We start from the raw sequence: 18,066 nt of genomic DNA on the forward strand, positions 1-18,066 counted from the left end.
AATCCTCTGTACATTTTGTCCCTCGATTTTGTTTAAATCTGCTTTATTTCTGGCTTTTATGCTTTAAATAAAGATGCTACATTAATTACAATCAAGAGAAATAAAAGTATAGAATGCATTTAAAATGGTGCTTTATTTGTTTTTTTAATAAGTGTGTTTTTTGAAGTTTGGAACATGTTTTATTAAATAAAGCAACTATTCGGCTTCATATTCGGCTTCGGCCGAATAGTTGACAAACTATTCAGTATTTGGCCGAATACTAAATATGCTATTCGGTACAGCCCTAATTGAAATTAGGTTTAGTCTAACTCCCAGCACGAAAGAACGGGTAAAGAGAGAATGTGCCAATGAAATATGTAACCAACAAATTGAGAATTGCCACAGATCCTCTCTACTCCGTGAATATTGGTCGCGTACAATTATACTGGGGTTGGAGGAGTACCTGCGTCTGGTTGACCCACCGCACGCCAGATCTCTTTACGTCAGGTCGAGGTTAAATACCCTCCCGATCGCAGTCTTATAAATGAAATGGATCGCTTAGTTTGAAACTGACCTACCTATATCATGCACACTAGAGAAAGAGACCCGGCAGCATTTTAGGTACTTTTTGGTGCAGCATATAGTAACTTTAGATCCTATTGCTTGAAACCCTTGCTAATCCAGCACTCGATCAGAACTGTTGTTGATGCAATGAATTTCTGTAAATCTATCATAAACCCAGCTGTCAGAAAAGCTGTGTTGAAATTTATTGATAGAGCATGGCCAAGAAGGAACGCATCAGCCAAGGTTCATTCATGATTCATGTGTCTTTTAGCATAGTTTTATGACATATACTGGATTTTAATCTGCTGCACCATATAATTTTACGCATTGTATGCATTTATAGAATGTATGTATTACACAATGATGTTACAAGTGTTCTGTCTTGTACGTTACGATGCTGTTCTTTTTTTGTAATTGTTCTAACTTGCTGCTGAAAGACTTATGTCGAATAAAACATTATATGATGAATTTAGGTTTGAACCAGCAAAACCGTGCAGAAAAACAGGAACCATATGTGCCTTCTGCAGCTATGCTATGGTGTATGCATTTTGTGTGCTTAAAAACACAGAAACCAAATATATACTGGTCCACAAGGGTGGGTTAACTTAGAAGCTGCCGGAACGGGTTTTAAAATCGTGGAATTCATGTGGCTACCTTAACCTTATGAAATGGCAGTCAACCCTTGATTGCCTTAGTCGTCCATCAATACTCATGTTTCAGGAGACCATGAAAACCACTTCTTTTTTTTTTGCCTGATTACTCAACGCATCACATCCCTGCTATACGAGCTCCTGCCGGTCGTCCATCTGGTGGTATTATGATAGCTATAGACAATGCTCTTATGTTTAATTCAAAAATTGTCTGGCATGCTAACAATCTTCTAGCAATATTACTGGAATCTAACACCTATAATTATCGTCATTTAATTATCATGACCATTTATTGGAATCCGTCTACTACCCCCATTGATGAGATGATTGAGACAGTTGAGAATTGCTTAGAATTTGTAACTCATGAATATGATAATATTGAAATCATCCTTGGCGGTGATTTTAACTGCGACTGCAGAACCGTCAATGAAACTGGAGGATCTCCCAGAAACCTACTCTCGAAAAATAGAGGTAACATATGGAGGACCTTCTTGAAAGATTGGGATCTAGATCTTATTCCCCCCGTTGACCCGTCAAATTGGATCACATGGTCAAGGGATGGAAAAAGGTCAACAATTGACTTCATATTTGCTAGTCGCAACTTGCTTCTACGATCATCTCCTCTAAGAATCTCCATGTTGCCTTTTGGTGACCACGCTGTGTTATTAGGCAACTTGAAATTCGACTTTTCCATTACTGGAGTTGACCATTCTACTGCATTGTGTGAAGTAGATCGTCCTATGACTTCGATTAGATGGTCTATGGCACTGTGCAAGCAATTCACTCAATTTGTAAAGTCAGCCATAGTACTTTGGAACAACTCGGAAAGAATGCCCACGAATGTCCTTGAGCAGCGATATGTTGAAATAACGCATGCAGCACTAACATACTTTAGCAAAAAGAAAAAAACTGATATTGAAAATCGTCACTTCTTTGATCCACTTTGCAAAGTACAGAAGCGGGAGAAAAACAAGGCTCTTAGAGCTTTGAAAAAATCTACCGATCTCTCGCGGGAACGGTATCTCACGCGGCGCAATTCTATCGTGTCAGCATACAAACGCAGCTTGAAGCAGATAAGGCTAATAAGACACAATGAAATAAATTGCAAACTTGTTAGAGCCATTTCATCTCATGACACTCGAACTATATGGCGAACGATCAAGAGCCATACCTTTCAAGTATCGTTTTCTATGCCGAATGTTATATCTGTATATATGAGTATATCAGACATAAATTCAAGATTCCCGTGCGATTTTCGAATATAACGACCCCTGTTTTAAGATATCATGACCTGCCACGGTTGGTTTGGACTATCGCTGACATTAAGTGGGCGATATCTAAACTCACCTATTCTAAATCATCCGGCCCCGATGGCTTGCCTCCATGTCTATTCAAAGAAGACCCGGATTTGTGGGCATGCATCCTAAACACCAAGTTTCAGTCTATTCTTAATACAGGAGTTATTCCTGTCTCATGGCTAACTGCCAATATCATCCCGATCTTTAAAAAAGGAGATGCTGCGTTGCCGCAGAATTATCGACCCATTGCCTTAATTGACACTGCGGCCAAATTATTCGCCTCTCTCCTTCTTCATGATCTGGAGAATCACATTGGAGCACTAGGACTATTTTCCAAATACCAAACTGGATTTAGAAAAGGTATGTCCACCTCGCTTAATGCCATAATTATGGCATTTACCATCGCAGAAGCCAAGAAACTAACATCTAACCCCGTTTATATTGCTCTCATCGACATGTCCTCAGCCTTCGACACAGTGATCCGTAACTTATTATGGGCCAAACTTACCAATATGGGAATTCCATCTGTCCTTATTTATTGGTTTAAAGCCTTACATACTAACACCTCTTACAGAATTAAGCTCACCTCAGAGGGACGTATTACTAAAGCTATCAGCACAGAGGTAGGCCTAAAGCAAGGCTGTAACCTTGCCGCCACCTTTTTCAATCTATACCTCTCCGATCTCGATAAAGGTTGGGATGCAAAAAATCTCTTCTCTGCTAAAATTGGCTTGATCCGTCTCAAATGGCTCGCCTTTGCAGATGACATTATTTTATTCGATCCAACCCCGTCAGGCCTCCAACTCAAACTACGGCTATTTGAGGAATTTGCATTAGCACACAATTTGACGCCTAATCCTGCTAAAACAGCAGTAATGCAATTTGGTGTTCGGAAGCGAACTGGCAAGTCGCAATGGCACATCATGCAGATCCCCATCCCTCTCATTACAGAAACGATCTATTTGGGTTATCACTTAACAGAGAAAAACTCTATCCTAATGTGGACTGACCTACTCAACAAAAAGATCAGACCCCTGATATCACAATCCAAAGTAATCTATGCGAAATACTGTAAGTTTTCACTAACTCCCCTCATCGAGTTTTTAACTTTGAAAATTGAAAGTGTAATTGTGTACTCTCTCGACATATGTATGGGTGAGATGGGCCCAATTCTGGACCAATTGCAAGGAACTGCCCTGAAACGTGCCATGTCGCTTCCGATGTCCCTACCCAACGTAATCTTGAGGCATGAATTAGGTTTAGTCGCACTATCCACTCGTTGGAAATGGCGACTTCTAACCAATTTCGCTAAGATTGGACATCCTATAGCGAACTCCCTATATGCTGAGCTGAATCATACCATTAACTTGTTGCCCACATCCTCTATGGCTCTCTATGTGACAAGAATGGCTGCCATACTTAAGATGGCCAACATTACTGTGGATGATGTTCACTACAGACCAGGATATGCCAAAAAAAAGCTGTTTGAACTCGATTGGTGTACCACCCTCGATAGAATGGGATCATACAAACTTTACAAGGAATATCACTTATTTACACGCAAACGTATCCATAGATACGATTATATTGTGCTTTTTCCTTGTAATTCTACTCGGAGGATGTTTCTTTGGTTTAAATTCAATTTGTTTCACACCAAAGAAAGAGTAGTAAAATGGGTTGGTCATAAGTTGTATGCCTCGAGTCCTCACTGCAGATTTCCTATGTGCACCGAAACCATTGAAACATTAAAACATCTGGTTTTATATTGTCCCCATTTTAAGAATCAAAGAACGATTTTATTGATTGAATTCGTAAATATTAACTATACTGACTGCCTGCCTTTCCTTTGGGCCAGAATGATGCAAGGCAACCACTCACCGCTGATATATGCCTTAACGAAACTATGTAAAGTAATTGTAAGAGAATTGGAAAAAGACTGTTACATGAATATCTCATGAACCATCCATTCTCTTTCTCTCTACCCTTTGCAAATCTGTACAAGATTGATGATGTATGCCCATTTTAACATGTAGATAGTTTTATCGTCTACCTTTTTCTTTTCCTTTTTTTTCTTTAGTAATATGTCATAAGAATTCCTGGTCTGTAATTTTACTTGAATGATGGTTTTTATATGATTATATATTGCAATGTTCGATGTCTGAAGGTATATTTTTGTAATGATTCCTTCACTATATCTGATTGTATTTTTCTTTTTTTTGCAAAGACTCTCTTACTTGTTAGGAGAGTCAAATACAAATAAACATTTTTAAAAAAAACAGCTTATTGGACTGTTAGTCACTTGCTCATTTCTTTGTTGATGCAACTGTTAAACTGTTGCTGTCTAGAATGTTTTTGATGTCTGTATTGTTTGTGTCAGGACATTCACAGTGAAGAACGTCTAGTAGAGCACTATTCCCTTTTCTACTGTATGCACATGTCTTTTCTGACAGTAGAGTGATACCAGAGGATCCTTTCAGATTTTCTAGACATCTCCATGGCAGTTATTGGTCCTCTGTCAGCCTATTAGCTTGCTGCACTTAGGCAATTCACCAGTCTCTTATCCACAGTTGGTTCATAGATTGCTCCTTACACACAAAAAACAAAACAATCGAGTTTGATAAAATGAAGCCCAGTAATGTATACAGGGATGGTTTGGATACCCTGCTACTACCTGCCGACCCCCCAGCCCCCATCCAAACTGTGCCATCCCACCTCTGCCTCTGGCTACTGGATCCACAGGGCTTTGCCCTTAGGTTTGAATGGACTGTGGTTCCCTTTCTACACTCTCCGTTTATTCCTCCCGCCCCCTTTTTTCCTACCTAGTGCAACCAATCGGTTGTCTCTGAATGCTGGCAAGACACCAAATTAAATAACTAAACTGACCTTCAAATCAGCTCCAAGCTGTTCACCGAGTACCTGTGCAATATTCTGCACTATAAATTAATTTACCCATAAGCTGCAGAAGGATTCATGTGTACATGTTGCTTTGAAATTATTAAAATAATAAGAAAGCTTGAATTATTTGCACCCACCACCAATCCTCTGCCTAGATCAAAGACATAATATAATGTAACAATACAACGGGCATTGAGCAATTCTTTATTCACAGGGATTATTATGTTAACATTAACCACATCCTGGCTAGCCTGTCCTGTTGTTCTGTAGCTGCTGTGGAAAGAAAGGCCCTTTTTAAAAAATGAGACTTACAAGGTCCCCGCCAACGTCCAGACTGCATGCAGCAGAAGTGAGTTGGACATTAAAAACGATAAAAATGGAGGAGGCATGCATTAATACATTATTAATCTATTTAGACCGTCAATCAAAGTTTGGTATAAATTCAAATTTCGATATTGACTATGAATCCTCCAAATTGTAAAGTATATTGCTCAATGTCAGGTCATTGAAATGCAGCATTATATAAAGAACGTATTAGTCCCCCAAATTGCCTAGTAAACACACATTGTATAGTTACAAATGGAACTTTTCAATTTTATTTCGACATTTGCCATAAACGTAATCACAATATATCTTAAATACAACTCACATCCTGAGAAGCCTACATGCTATCAATATTATATATTATAAAAAAACAATATCATTGACAATATACTTTCCAATTTGTTTTTTTAAATGTGATCTTCAAGTAGGATTTAATGACAAAATCTCTAAAATGAAAACAATACACCTAATACTAAGGAAGTTTGATATAAAACACATACCTTAAGATTATATTTTTACACGTAAATGATTTGCCTTTTTTGGAAACATGACCTTTAAATACAAATGAATTACAAAATCTGAAAATTGAAAAAAATATACCTAACAACAAGTAAGCTTGATATAAGATATGCTTGTATTGCTATTATCAAAGGCTCTGAGCTAGTTATTCAGGAAACCCCTCCATGCGCTATTTACAAGGTGACCTCTAGAAAGGTTTCCTGCATCTTCTACCTACAGTTTCTTGTTCAGACAAGCTTATCGCTGTGTAATAAGAACATAGCAAAATAGTTTGCATATTTCCCATCATCCAATGTATTCTAATGAACATACAAGAATTGAAAGGCTAAATATGCAACGAAATAAACAAACAAATACTCTTTTAACCTAGTCTATACATTTCAATCTTCCAATTTGTACCAAAGCCTGTGAAGGCCAACTGTCCATTAGCCCTCTTAGATATATACACAGTAAAGTTGTGTCTCCAAAAGGTCTTCAGCTGTTGTAAAGAAATGGTTCTGCCTCCTTGCCTGGATGTTTTGCTGTTTTCAGTATCCACTATGCTGCACTGCATAATAGCAGGAGCTTATATACTTTTTACAATTATACATCTTATGCCGAACAAGCCTAAATTGTATATTTCATATTATCCAATTAGGGAAGTGTGAAGTTAATTCATGTGATGAATTTCAGTTTTGTAAGATCCTTTCCACGTGATCATAACTGAGTGAACCGACTGGTTTCCAGGGCTTTGCTTCAATATCACTGTGGCCAATAGTAATTTTTTAATGCTAAAGGTATAATCCATCCTTATTCCTTTCGATCGTCTAGGTCAGATGAACACGAAAGAGGCCTGTTACAAAGACCTGCGTGCTCAAGTGAACACGTCTTTCTGCAATGCCAAAACAAGACCAGTCACTGGAATGATCCCATGCAATTTGCAAGCCTGTCCTCCCAGGTAAGAAGTCATCATATTCAGTATGTAGATCTCCTAACTTGGCTACAGGAATCCATTGATTTGAATCTTGGCAGCGGGATGCAAAATGGTAGAGTGGGCACAAAACGGTTATCAAAATAGTTGATATCATACATGGTTTGCTCTCTGAAAATCCCTCCACTCTTAAGAAGTATTATTTATCCTGAGACTACATCTAATCTAAAAGCATGCAGTCACCTAAAAGTAATCAGACATCTCTATGAAAGCAGGAAAATGAGAATCAAAATCGTCTGAAATACTTGCCCTATGATTCAAGGCGCCACTCCTGTTACATGTCACATGCCCTTCTGTCGCAATCCCTAGGAGTGCAAATAATATTATTTTGTGTTTAGTTTGTAATGTTTGTCTCACTTTTGAACTGCTTCAAATTGTATAGCACAGGGAGGGAGGGCGAATTCTTGAGGAAATTATTTGGGTTGTATTGAGGGAAAGATGGAAAGGTCATATAGATGAAAGAAAAACCAACACAACCTTGTGCCTAACATTTGGCAGAGACAGGTAAGGCCTCTGATCAGATTTACACCAGATTTCCTGCGTTTGAAGGGAGTACTACCATAGAAGTGTGTGTACTTTCAGCACTTTACTAAAAAAACTGCTTACAATTCAAATGCCTGTTGCAAATTTTTGACTGAGCTATATCGTCAAGTCAAATTCCTGGATCCCAGGATGTGAGTGGAAACATTTGATCTGAGCAATCAGAGAGTTGAATTTTCATCTCCCATCAGGGATCATTAGATCCCCACATGCGGTAGAATCTAGGATCCATCTGAACAAAGCAAAACTAGGCAATACCAGTCCCAGCGTGAGGAGTCACTGGTCTGCACAGGGTGTAAGTGGGAGGAGCTAGCAAAGCCTGAAAAGACTGTTTTGGGGAGTTGTATGCAGTGTAAATGCTATTTCTGTATGCACATTGCCTTAGCAGTTGTTGGTTCATGCACCCAATCTCTTATGCCACACTGTGGAAGACTATCTTAAATTATCATTAGTCAGATGCTGGTCTATTGTGAGTCCAAAACCATCAAAGCATTAGTGCTTCTTTCATTATTGAGGTTAAAATGTGGAATTTATGTTCTTTGTGTTTGTGTCATGCTGTGTTGCTTTTCTAAAGTCCTGGGATTTCCAAAAAGTATGATTATGGTTGTTTTCTTCTTACATCAGAGTATTATTCGATGGCCTCTCTTTTTCGTGTAGTATCATATGATACACAAATAAAGGTACACTGCACCTTAATTACAGCTTTTCTGCGGGAGAAATAGATTTAGCATCTTCTTGGCAAAGGTTAGATAGTTTGTCCCCCGTGGAGGAAACATGTAAGGAAATCATGGTTACACAAGCGCAAAAACCTGTTAAGGGGCATAATCTCATTTCAACACATTGCACAGCCTAGTCATGATGAAAGCAGGGATTCGGGGTAGTGGCAGGGGCCAGTGAAGGTTTATGACAATGAAAAGGATCATGTGTATCCATGAATGTAACATATATGTTGCCACATAATCTGAGAAGTCAGGAAGTAGGTGGCTCAAATACAAACACTGCCATGGGTTCCCGGAGCCCGGTTCTGGTGCTGCTGGCCCCCTTCCCTGGTTTCACCAATGTGGGGGACACCCCCGCAAGACCTGTTCCCTCCCCCTTCCCCCCCCACGGCCTATGGTGTATTCAGCGGGGGACAACCCTGCCAACCCCAAACGCCCGACCTGCCGTCCCGTTCCCAACTCTAAAAACATTCACACCCACAAATGCGCACCCCATACACATACATATGTATACATATGCATAAACCCCTCTCCCAAAAGCCATCCATATCCATACAGCAGGCATCCACCGCCACTGCCTGATCCATCACCGCACGCGCAGTACGAGCATGCAGTGTTCCCCGACAGGCCACCGTTCGTGCATCCTGTCAGGGAAATGGATACGATGAAAGTGGGCACAGCGGTCAGAACACTATTTTAGCTTGCAGTTCTCCTGGCTTGCATGCAAATTATTTCCCCCATCAATTCACATGCCCACCGTTGCTGGGGCTTCTGAGTGTGTTACAAAATATCACAAAGTACATCAACAGCTCTGTCATTTCAATGACATCCTTCATGTCAGATTGAAAACAGACTGACTGACGCATTCAGACAGCTCCTTGGTCTCATTGCGCCGTGCTGGGAAGTCTTGGGCTGGCCATACTTCAGTACCATGATTCTGTAGACGCGGTCACAATGGCACTACATCACTGCCATCTAATTACATCCACCTACCAATGGACATGTGGACCACTGCTCCAAACACGAATTTCATGGCCATTACCAGGTATTGGAGCATCTTCCTCAGTGCCTCACGTCAGAAAATCCCAGGATAGCAGACATCAAATGCCTTTGTGGATGTAAGGAGTTGATCTCTGGGAGAATGTACAGGAGATTGTGGCACATTGGCCTATTCCCGTGATTTCAACTTATCTTTGTGGCACCTGCCAATGGTTCTAATGTTGTTGCTGTGAGGATAGGCAAAACCATGCACATGCCGTACTTTGCCTGTGTCCTCCATCTTGTGGTGACCCGCTTCATAAGTATCCACCATTAGATGAGATGGTATGTGTGGCTCAAACAGAGATGGGCCCACTTTAGATGCTTTTACCTCATCTGAAATCTGTTAGGAAAGCTGTTGCCGCTCCACCATCTCCCTTACTGCCAGCTTGAAACTACAATGCGGACTGTGAAATTCACCCGTCTGCATGCTAGAGCACCTGTGAGAAGTGTGCAATGCAGAGACCAACTAATGCAATCTCCAGAGGCGGCAACTGGAGGGTTCCTACTCAACACCTACATAGAGGCAACTGTTGAACACTGTTCTTTACTGCACTCTTTTGAAAAATCCATGCAGTGGCTTAGCCTGTACACTACGTCACTCGGAACGGGACTGGCAGAGGTATATATGTTGGAATGAGAACTATCCAACATATTACATGAACCCGTCATGTAGAACAATGGCAGCTGCCCATTAATCTGTTCTCGAGTTTCTGACAGGATCCACACATTGTTGGGATGAGGGGTATGGAGTAACACTTGACAGCATTTCTTGACCCATGGTTGAAAGTCAAGTTAGCAAATTGTGAAGGGTATATGCGTAAGGGTGAGGAGAAGGCAGGGGTGGAATTCCTAAGAGAATGTGCTATACATGTTTAACAGTGCACAAAAGAGACTTTTAAAGCCTGAAATAAACAGAGAGGCAAAGGTCAGAGATCATCAATCCAGTGCTGGAATCTACCAGCGTCAGTAGGTTTATCAGAAAGTAAACACTTATTCTCCACAACCTCCAACGCAAGTTCACAGGGCACCATTGTGAGAATTCAAAGAATGCAAACACATAAGCTGTGGGACAGACGTTGCTCCTAGTCTGGCTTGCTGCATGCTTCAGGGTCCCCACAAAAATGTGCAAGACCCACTGCAGAACTGATGGTTGACGCCTATGGTTCCCAACACATACCAACTAGGTAGTGATGTCGATCCCAAGCAATTCTGGCTTGACAAACAGTCAGTGTGGCCATCTGTACTTGTTCAGAAGCGGCACAAACCCAAATTTAGCGGGTGTGGTAAGTGATGACCATCTTACCTCAGAGCCATACCCGCGTAGACATCCCCCACAGTGTCCTGCTTTATCTCATTGTTAATGCCTGCTGTGATGTAACGCATGTGCTCAAGGGCACAAGAGTGGCAAACTCCATATTAAGATGCTCATCACTTCTCCCACCTGCTGAATTTCATGGGTTTTGTTGCAATAAATCAGATCAACTTAACTCAGTATTAACTAAAGTTTGTTCACTGAATTTCAAGGGTTTTGTTATGCTATATCTTCTCCATGGCCCATTGGCCATGGCCTTCGGACTTCATCTGTGGCCGCTTTCCATGTTGCCCAATTATTAAAAAGAGGAAGGCTCACTGGACTTAGGCTTTTGGGATGGGCAGTTACTCCAATTATTAAAGAAGACTGGGGCTTACCCCACTGCCTACTAACTAGCCAGATTACAACAGCCATGGCCTTTGGTGTGGCCCAGGACCCAGGCCTTCTTTTTCCCCTCCTCTTTCATTTTTGTGGTAGTGTCCCATCGGGGCACCCCTGTACTGATTTCTATTCCCACGGGAACTATTATTTGTAATCATTCCTGTGGTAATTCATCATTGTCCATTCATCGTGGGAATGCGAAATAGCTCAGCAATTTTAAAGTCTTGCGCATCCCCATATAATTCTCCATGTGATGCCCTCTTCCTTTCTAAGTCCCCCCTACTGCAAATCCTTCCAGTCCTTCTACTATTCTCCCTTTCACTCACCGGTTTGTGTGACACTTTTATTTCGATTACATATTGCGGCATTTCCATAGTAACCCCCCGGTAAAACGAAAGCAGTTGGGCACAGAAGGGCCCCCAGTCCACCCCTAACTCTCCCACTTTACACATGGTCCTCTTTCCCCCTCCCCTCCTCTACCCTGATGTAAATCCACCCTTTTCTCTCCTCCAATATCATTTTGCACACATTTCTTTTTCGGTTTACCACTCGATTACTGCAGGAATTATTCGCATTGAGGAAAAAGAAATTGCTGCAAGGTACGATGGAAGACATTTACAAGTTTTTGGAACCAGAATTCACCCCATTCTCCATCACATTATTTCAAAACTACTACATGGTTTAACCAAAACCAATGAAAGGCACATCTATGGCGCTTTGTGCCAAAGTTGCCTCTTATTTTGTGCAAATCCGTCCAGCTGTTTTCACGCTATGTGTGTTCAATGGGAGTACTTTTTTCACTATGGGAGAATGAATGGGAGTAGCTCAAAACCACCTTTTTAAAATTGTATTTATTACTTTTGAACAGTGTAACACATTTTTTCCCGAAACTGTAAATTTGGGCTATGCCCCTGGCAAGGATTATTTTGGAAAATGTCATCCAAATCCACCCAGAGAGTCAAAAGTTATCAGCAATAGAATTTTGGGAGTCAATGAACTTGGTTTTTATCTTTGTATATATCAATTTTAGTTGCACAAAGAAACAGCTTCATAATGGCTAATGGCTTCCTGTTTTCCCAAATGGACACTAGCGCTTTCTTTCCAGCGTTCCAGAGGAATCCTAAGACTAGAACCTGAGAATCCCAATCACACCAGGATTTCCGGATAACCACTGACTCTTTAAACAACTCCCCTTTAGGTGCACTGTATTCAAGTGTACTTTGTGTGGATGACCAGAACATATGGAGTGGATTTCATCCTTGAAGAATGGATTCAGAGACCCTTGCTTTAACATCTTTCAAAAACCCACCTCCTTGACCCAATGACCCAGGAACTCTTTCTTAGTATCCAAAAATCAAGCAAGATTATCTGTCTGCAAAAAAGCACACTACTTCCACAATGAAATGTTTACCAGAGAATACGCTCTTCAGTGTGATTCTAAAACAACTAAGACCTACAACCATAAACAAAATGGAGGTGTACGTCCAGGCTTTTTTTAAATGAAAAAATACTCTCCTGATCTCCTAGAGATCCCTGGGACTCTGAAAGTGCAATATGCAAATATTTTGGTCATTCGTGATCAATGTAAACCCTTTTGTTTCTGTGATGGGGAAGAAGTTGCTTCATTTTCAGGCTGTCCTTCCTTTCCATTTGCACCTGTTTGCAAAGACCGAGCCGTGTTCAACGTGGACTGGAACGTTTACTGCACCTGATTTTGATGTAATCCTATAGGCATGTACATACGTGCACTTGTGAACTGGATAGATACATGTGGCAGGGTGTATCTGGACAGTGCGCATATGAATGGGACACCTGGCAGATGAATCACAGGTTTTAAAAAACGACTCTAATTACCAGGGAACACATGCTCCCCGTTTAATGTAAAAATGAAGCTTTGCGTCTGCTGAACATTTTAGAAACACACTTCTTCAACCTTGACCTGTGTGTGTGTGTGTGCGCGCGTGCGTGCTTACGTGTGTGTCGCGCGCATATTCATTGCACTGACGGCCTCAAATGTTGGATTACTGTCAAAATGTGGGGTCAGTGCACTAATGAATTCCCACCAGGCACCCCTCTCCGTGGGGTGCGTAATATTTGAGCTCGTGAGTGCTTTTGTAAGATGAAACTGGTGGACATTTCTCAAGAGTCTTGTGATGGAAAGAACGCTCCACTGAAATTAATAATTGGACGCAGACATTTTAAGTTTCCCTTATTAAACCAAAGGTTTCATTCATTAAAAATACCCTTTTCTTTTTTTTGCTGTGATTCAGCTCCATTGCTTAGCTACCTGAATGTCCCAATAGTTAGTCTGCTTATTTTACTTGTTCGTATCCACTTTCTACTTTAAAGAAAACATTTTAGTCAATATGAACATTATGACAAAACATCACGCCACCCCCCAATGTTGGGTAGGATCTAGAAGCTTGCTGTGATTGCTACGCTTAGAAAGATCTGTGACTAACTGCTTCATGACAGTGGACCAGTGTCTGAGTCTAGGGTGATCTTCCCCACTGGGGAGGCTGCCTCTCAGAATTAAGGCTGTTCTCTCATTGGCTCCTCCCAGCCGCCTCCCCTTCGAAAGCTGACTTTCTGAGCCAGGATTCTCTGTCATTTTCTTTTCCCCTTGTGAGAAGCTGCCCTACTGAGCTGGGATTCTCTGTCATTTTCTTCTCCTCTCTTGGGAAGCTGACCTTCTGGGTCAGGATTCTGTCATTCTCTTCTCTTCTTGTGGGAAGCTGCCCTACTGCGCCAGGGTTCTCTGTCATTTTCTTCTCCCCTTAGGGGAAGTTGCCCTACTGAGCCGGGATTCTCTGTCATTTTCTTCTCCCCTTGTGTGAAGCTCACCTTCTGGGCTATTATTCTGTCATGTTCTTCTCCCCTTCTGAGCCAGGATTCTCTGTCTTTTTCTTTTCCATTTGTGGGAAGCTCCCCTTCTGGGCCAGGATTCTCTGTCATTTTCATCTTCCCTTGTGGCAAGTTGCCCCACTGGGCCAGAATTCTCTGTCATGTTCTTCTCCCATTGTGGGAAGCTGCCCTTCTGAGCCACGATTCTGTCATTTTCTTTGCCCTTGTGGGAAGCTGCTCTTGTGGGCCAGGATTTTTTTCTCCCCTTGTGGGAAGCTGCTCTTCTGGGCCAGGATTCTCTGTCATGTTCTTGTCCCCTCATGTGAAGCTACCCTTCTGGGCCAGGGTTCTCTGTCATTTTCTTCTCCCTTGTGGGAAGCCGGTCTTCTGAGCCAGGATTCTCTGTCATTTACTTCTCCCCTTGTGGGAAGCTGCTCTTCTGGGCCAGGATTCACTGGCATTGTCTTCACCCCTTGTGGGAAGCTGCCCTTCTGGGTCAGGATTCTCTGCCATTTTCCTCTCCCCTTGTGGGAAGCTGCCCTTCTGAGCCAGGGTTCTCAGTCATTTGCTTCTCCCCTTATGGGAACCTGCCGTTCTGGGCCAATATTCTCTGTCATGTTCTTCACCCCTTGTGGGAAGCTGCTCTTCTCGGCCAGGATTCTCTGGCATTTTCGTCAGCCTTCTTGGGAAGCTCCAGGATTCTCTGTCATTTTCTTATTCCCTTGTGGGAAGTTGCTCTTCTGGGCCAGGATTCTCTGGCATTTTCTTCTCCCCTTGTGGGAAGCTGCACATTTGGGCCAGGATTCTCTGTCATTTTCTTCTCCCCTCATAGGAAGCTACCCTTCTGGGCCAGGGTTCTTTGTCATTTTCTTCTCCCTTGTGGGAAGCCGGTCTTCTGAGCCAGGATTCTCTTTCATTCGCTTCTCCCCTTATGGGAAGCTGCTGTTCTGGGCCAGAATTCTTTGTCATTTTCTTCTACCCCTGTGGGTGTGAAGCTGCTCTTCTGGGCCAGGATTCTCTGGCATTTTCTTATTCCCTTGTGGGAAGCTGCCCTTCTGGGTCAGGATTCTCTGTCATTTTCTTCTCCCCTCGTGGGAAGCTGCCCTTCTGGGCCAGGGTTCTCTGTCATTTTCTTCTCCCTGTGTGGGAAGTTTCTCTTCTGAGCCAAGATTCTCTGGCATTTTCTTCTTCACTTGTAGGAAGCTGCCCTACTGAGCCAGGATTCTCTGTCATTTTCTTCTCCCCTTCGACAGCTGCCCTACTGGGCCAAGATTCTCTGTCATTTTCTTCCCCTCTTCGGAATCTGCCTTTCTGAGCCAGGATTCTCTGTCATGGTCTTCTCCCCTTCGTCAGCTGCCATAATGGGCCAGGATTCTCTGTCATTTTCTTCTCCCCTTCAGAAGCTGCCTTTCTGAGTCAGGATTCCCTGCCATTTTCCTCTCCCCTTGTGGGAAGCTGCCCTTCTGAGCCAGGGTTCTCAGTCATTTGCTTCTCCCCTTATGGGAACCTGCCGTTCTGGGCCAATATTCTCTGTCATGTTCTTCACCCCTTGCGGGAAGCTGCTCTTCTCGGCCAGGATTCTCTGGCATTTTCGTCAGCCTTCTTGGGAAGCTCCAGGATTCTCTGTCATTTTCTCATTCCCTTGTGGGAAGTTGCTCTTCTGGGCCAGGATTCTCTGGCATTTTCTTCTCCCCTTGTGGGAAGCTGCACATTTGGGCCAGGATTCTCTGTCATTTTCTTCTCCCCTCATAGGAAGCTACCCTTCTGGGCCAGGGTTCTTTGTCATTTTCTTATTCCCTTGTGGGAAGCTGCTCTTCTGGGCCAGGACTCTCTGGTATTTTCGTCAGCCTTCTTGGGAAGCTCCAGGATTCTCTGTCATTTTCTTATTCCCTTGTGGGAAGTTGCTCTTCTGGGCCAGGATTCTCTGGCATTTTCTTCTCCCCTTGTGGGAAGCTGCACATTTGGGCCAGGGTTCTCTGTCATATTCTTCTCCCTTGTGAGAAACTACTCTTCTGGGCCAGGATTCACTGGCATTGTCTTCACCCCTTGTGGGAAGCTGCCCTTCTGGGTCAGGATTCTCTGCCATTTTCCTCTCCCCTTGTGGGAAGCTTCCCTTCTGAGCCAGGGGTCTCAGTCATTTGCTTCTCCCCTTATGGGAACCTGCCGTTCTGGGCCAATATTCTCTGTCATGTTCTTCACCCCTTGTGGGAAGCTGCTCTTCTGGGCCAGGATTCTCTGGCATTTTCGTCAGCCTTCTTGGGAAGCTCCAGGAATCCCTGTCATTTTCTTCTTCCCTTGTGGGAAGTTGCTCTTCTGGGCCAGGATTCTCTGGCATTTTCTTCTCCCCTTGTGGGAAGCTGCACATTTGGGCCAGGATTATCTGTCATTTTCTTCTCCCCTCATAGGAAGCTACCCTTCTGGGCCAGGGTTCTTTGTCATTTTCTTCTCCCTTGTGGGAAGCCGGTCTTCTGAGCCAGGATTCTCTTTCATTCGCTTCTCCCCTTATGGGAAGCTGCTGTTCTGGGCCAGAATTCTTTGTCATTTTCTTCTACCCCTGTGGGTGTGAAGCTGCTCTTCTGGGCCAGGATTCTCTGGCATTTTCTTATTCCCTTGTGGGAAGCTGCCCTTCTGGGTCAGGATTCTCTGTCATTTTCTTCTCCCCTCGTGGGAAGCTGCCCTTCTGGGCCAGGGTTCTCTGTCATTTTCTTCTCCCTGTGTGGGAAGTTTCTCTTCTGAGCCAAGATTCTCTGGCATTTTCTTCTTCACTTGTAGGAAGCTGCCCTACTGAGCCAGGATTCTCTGTCATTTTCTTCTCCCCTTCGACAGCTGCCCTACTGGGCCAAGATTCTCTGTCATTTTCTTCTCCTCTTCGGAATCTGCCTTTCTGAGCCAGGATTCTCTGTCATGGTCTTCTCCCCTTTGTCAGCTGCGATAATGGGCCAGGATTCCCTGTCATTTTCCTCTCCTCTTGTGGGAAGCTGCCCTTCTGAGCCAGGATTCTGTGTAATTTCCTTCTCCCTTCTTGGGAAGCTGCATTTCTGAGACAGGATTCTCTGTCATTTTCTTCTCCCCTTCGGAAGCTGTCTTTCTGGGTCAGAATTCTCTGCCATTTTCCTCTCCCCTTGTGGGAAGCTGCCCTTCTGAGCCAGGGTTCTCAGTCATTTGCTTCTCCCCTTATGGGAACCTGCCGTTCTGGGCCAATATTCTCTGTCATGTTCTTCACCCCTTGTGGGAAGCTGCTCTTCTGGGCCAGGATTCTCTGGCATTTTCGTCAGCCTTCTTGGGAAGCTCCAGGATTCTCTGTCATTTTCTTCTTCCCTTGTGGGAAGTTGCTCTTCTGGGCCAGGATTCTCTGGCATTTTCTTCTCCCCTTGTGGGAAGCTGCACATTTGGGCCAGGATTCTCTGTCATTTTCTTCCCCCCTCATAGGAAGCTACCCTTCTGGGCGAGGATTCTCTGTCATTTTCTTCTCCCCTTCGGAAGCTGTCTTTCTGGGTCAGGATTCCCTATCATTTTCCTCTCCCCTTGTGGGAAGCTGTCCTTCTGAGCCTGGGTTCTTTGTAATTTTCTTCTCCCTTGTGCGAAGCTGCCCTTCTGAGCCAGGATTCTCTGCCATTTCTTTCTCCCCTTGTGAGAGCTGCACTACTGGGCCAGGATAACATGCTGAATGTTTTCCCTTTTGGGAAGCTATTCCTATGAGCCAGGCTTCTCTTCTCACTTTCTTCTCCCCTCTTGGGAGGCTGCCCTTCTGAGCAAGGATTATTTTCTCAGTTTTTGGTTTGTGGTTAGGCTGCCCTCTCCCACTCCAGCCACTGGGTTGGCCCTCGTATCCCAAATCACTTGGCTGAACTCTCCCATTCCAACCACAGGGTTGACCCGTGCATGCCAAATAGTTTGGCGGATCGCTCCAACTCTAGACAAAGAGTTGGCCCAGCTGCGCCAAACAGACTTTGCTTTCTCTAGCCGTGCCTGCAGGTTGTCCTCCTGCCCCAGTCCTCAGCGGTCCTGGTGTTAGGACTTGCCAGGAGTC

At 43.3% G+C, this 18,066-nt stretch overlaps 1 protein-coding gene across 1 annotated transcript in view; it reads left to right on the top strand.

Moving 5' to 3' along the window:
- Window positions 1-18,066, top strand: part of ADAMTS16 (ADAM metallopeptidase with thrombospondin type 1 motif 16) — a 631,464-nt gene that overhangs the window by 482,243 nt on the left and 131,155 nt on the right. Inside the window, exon 18 of the mRNA XM_069613712.1 lies at window positions 7,040-7,166. Within this exon, the coding sequence (XP_069469813.1) occupies window positions 7,040-7,166 (127 nt within the window). The remainder of the gene's footprint in view (window positions 1-7,039; window positions 7,167-18,066) is intronic.

The sequence above is a fragment of the Ambystoma mexicanum genome, chromosome 5p, assembly GCF_040938575.1.
Source record: "Ambystoma mexicanum isolate Mex_15411 chromosome 5p, UKY_AmexF1_1, whole genome shotgun sequence".
Taxonomy (NCBI): domain Eukaryota; kingdom Metazoa; phylum Chordata; class Amphibia; order Caudata; family Ambystomatidae; genus Ambystoma; species Ambystoma mexicanum.